The sequence below is a fragment of the Sitodiplosis mosellana genome, unplaced genomic scaffold (assembly GCF_009176505.1).
Source record: "Sitodiplosis mosellana isolate CC-2019 unplaced genomic scaffold, AAFC_SMos_1.0 Smas_scaffold_6895, whole genome shotgun sequence".
NCBI classification, from domain to species: domain Eukaryota; kingdom Metazoa; phylum Arthropoda; class Insecta; order Diptera; family Cecidomyiidae; genus Sitodiplosis; species Sitodiplosis mosellana.
In genome coordinates this window covers 1-2,319 of record NW_022602031.1, presented here as the reverse complement: position 1 = coordinate 2,319, position 2,319 = coordinate 1, and the positions used below count along the sequence as shown (strand labels likewise).

Sequence of the window (2,319 nt, the reverse complement as noted above, 5' to 3'; positions counted from 1 at the left end):
ATCAAGTAAATTTGTTCCATTCTTGCCGTTAATGATTTGCGTCTGAGTACGATAAATCCGCTCCTTTTTTTTCTGAGATTTTACAACGAATTATTTGCGTTTGGTTGGAATAGAATCGACTCAGTTCGTACGCCAAATATAGTAGTTCTGTTGACAATTGACAATCCGCCGGTGACAATGCGTTCGCTTCAGCGCACAGTAACGCATTGCGTTTTCAACGCATGCATGATGAGCTCCAGTTCATTTCTCACATGAATGTGCGTTGTACAACGTTTTTCTTCAATTCAAATATTATTTTTAAATCAATTGATTTAATGAGTTCGGTAATTTGGTTCGGGAAAATTGAATACTTAATGAAAAAGAAATGTATAAAATTACATTTCAATAAAAACAATTATGATGCATCGAGATTCAAATTCAATTCTAGTACAAAACAGTTGAGTCAAGAAATGTTTTGCATGGAACCAACTTCATGCTCGTCGGGCTTTCACGTGTTGAATGACACAATATTTTTTTCCTTATAAACGACCACATCATTTTTTCTTCAAAAAAAAAAGAAATGGATAATAGAGATGAAAATGGATTTCCCGTGCGTGGTGAAGATGATCAACCGCCACCAGAACGACAGGAAATACCGCCACAACAGCTGAATGAACTTGGTGAGTATTTGAATTTATAAAAAGGGGAAATTAGACAATTTTCACGCATGCGCTTTTTTCACATATGGCAAAACACATGTCATTGCATACGTGCTTACGTTAGACATATGTGTGTTTTCATGTGTGCAATGAACGCATGCGTGAATTCCATTCCATTTCTCCTTTTCATGACAGAAACGTCAAAATCGCGTCATTTGTGTTGAAGAATTGAGTGTAAAATGACGATCATCACCAAATCTCCTGGCAAAAGTCTGTTTTGCTGTTTTTCTACGTGTGTTTTGTTGTTGTTGATTTATTTTGTTTTTTTTTTTCAGTTGCGCCACAGCGACCCAACAATCCGGACCAAGAACGTGCATTGCATATGAACCAGCTAGAACATGCATTCCGTGCCTTTCGAGCATTAATGGACGGCGGACATGGCCTGGATCTGAACGCAGTACGACAGGCTGCTGTGGTTGCTTTGCGTAATGCTCGACCAGGACTCCCTGACGGGCGAATCCTGGCGCAGGTGGACAACGTTCTGGAGTCTATCGATCCGGCTCCCCCACTTCCTGTACCGCATGGAATTGGAAATGTGGAAAACATCAACCACGTCAACAACAATGCCAATGAAAACATTAACAATGAACAAAATTAAGTTCACTTATTGGACTCCATTCATTTCAATAAAAAAATATTTTTTTTCCTCGTAAAAAACGGTTTATTTCAAATAATTTAATATCTCCAATCGGAATCAATTTCGATTTCTGTCCCAAAATGAAATCAATTTTTGTCTTTCTTACTTCTTGTTCGGCGAGTGTTGCTTCAATTTTCTCAGCGGCACGCTTCGTGATACGCTGTTTGAATTGTTCCACCTCGAGATCAAAGTGTTTCTTATACTCGATATCTGCTAATTGGATACGACCAAAGAATGAACCAATGCATGCTCGGGGATCGACGTCGAGTTGTTTGTTGTACACTTAGAGACAGGGTAAGTAGACACGATTATCGGTTACAACATCAATGAATTGTTCAACATCACAATCATCACGGAAGAGAACTTCAGCGTTGTGAATTTTGAATGCTTGCAAAACCGATTGAACCATTTTTTCATTGCATTTCGTTAGGTTAAGTGTTGAGTTGAAGCTCAGACCGCCGCCCTTCTTTTGCTTGAAATAAATATTTGGTTTCTCTTTATTCAAGCGTATTCCGACCGATTCCAATTCTTTCTCCAACAAATCACGATGTACATTGGGCTTTGTTGCGTCCAACATCATGATGACAACATCAGCGGTACGCGCAACAGCGATTACCTGACGACCTCGACCTTTGCCTTGAGCGGCACCTTCGATGATTCCCTACATATATCAAAACAAAATCATTCAAACTGTTTCTACTTTTTAGGTCACCAATTTCAAGCTTACCGGTAAATCGAGCAATTGAATATTTGCCCCTCTGTATTCGATGACACCGGGAATACATGTCAATGTTGTGAATTCATAGTTGGCCGCTTCACTTTCGGTTTTTGTTAAAGTTGACAGCAATGTGGACTGAAATTAAACAATTGATCCATTTTCAATGTTTGCAATGGAATCGACCATTATTGATATTACCTTTCCGACACTTGGAAACCCAATAAGCGCCACACGAGCATCACCGGATTTGAGTACGTCAAAACCTT

General features: G+C 39.2%; 2 protein-coding genes across 2 annotated transcripts; one reads left to right on the top strand and one right to left on the bottom strand.

Moving 5' to 3' along the window:
* Positions 1-559: 559 nt before the first annotated feature.
* On the top strand, positions 560-1,371 carry LOC129580015 (uncharacterized). The gene is made up of 2 exons (XM_055470209.1): positions 560-659; positions 974-1,371. The coding sequence occupies exons 1-2, from the start codon at positions 560-562 to the stop codon at positions 1,294-1,296; spliced, it is 423 nt and encodes a 140-aa protein (XP_055326184.1). The 3' UTR covers positions 1,297-1,371.
* LOC129580014 (developmentally-regulated GTP-binding protein 2-like) lies at positions 1,336-2,313 on the bottom strand. Its single transcript, XM_055470208.1, has 3 exons — positions 2,252-2,313; positions 2,063-2,188; positions 1,336-1,996 (listed from the first exon to the last, which is right to left on the bottom strand). Exon 3 carries the CDS (start codon positions 1,913-1,915, stop codon positions 1,619-1,621), a length of 297 nt encoding a protein of 98 aa, XP_055326183.1. The 5' UTR covers positions 1,916-1,996; positions 2,063-2,188; positions 2,252-2,313; the 3' UTR covers positions 1,336-1,618.
* Between the last annotated feature and the right edge of the window lie 6 nt (positions 2,314-2,319).

Coding starts and splice junctions, on each gene's coding strand:
- LOC129580015 (XM_055470209.1), top strand. CDS start 560: ATGGATAATAGAGATGAAAATGGATTTCCCGTGCGTGGTGAAGATGAT. Junction 660..973: donor ACAACAGCTGAATGAACTTG/GTGAGTATTTGA, acceptor TTTTTTTTTCAG/TTGCGCCACAGCGACCCAAC.
- LOC129580014 (XM_055470208.1), bottom strand. CDS start 1,915: ATGATGTTGGACGCAACAAAGCCCAATGTACATCGTGATTTGTTGGAG.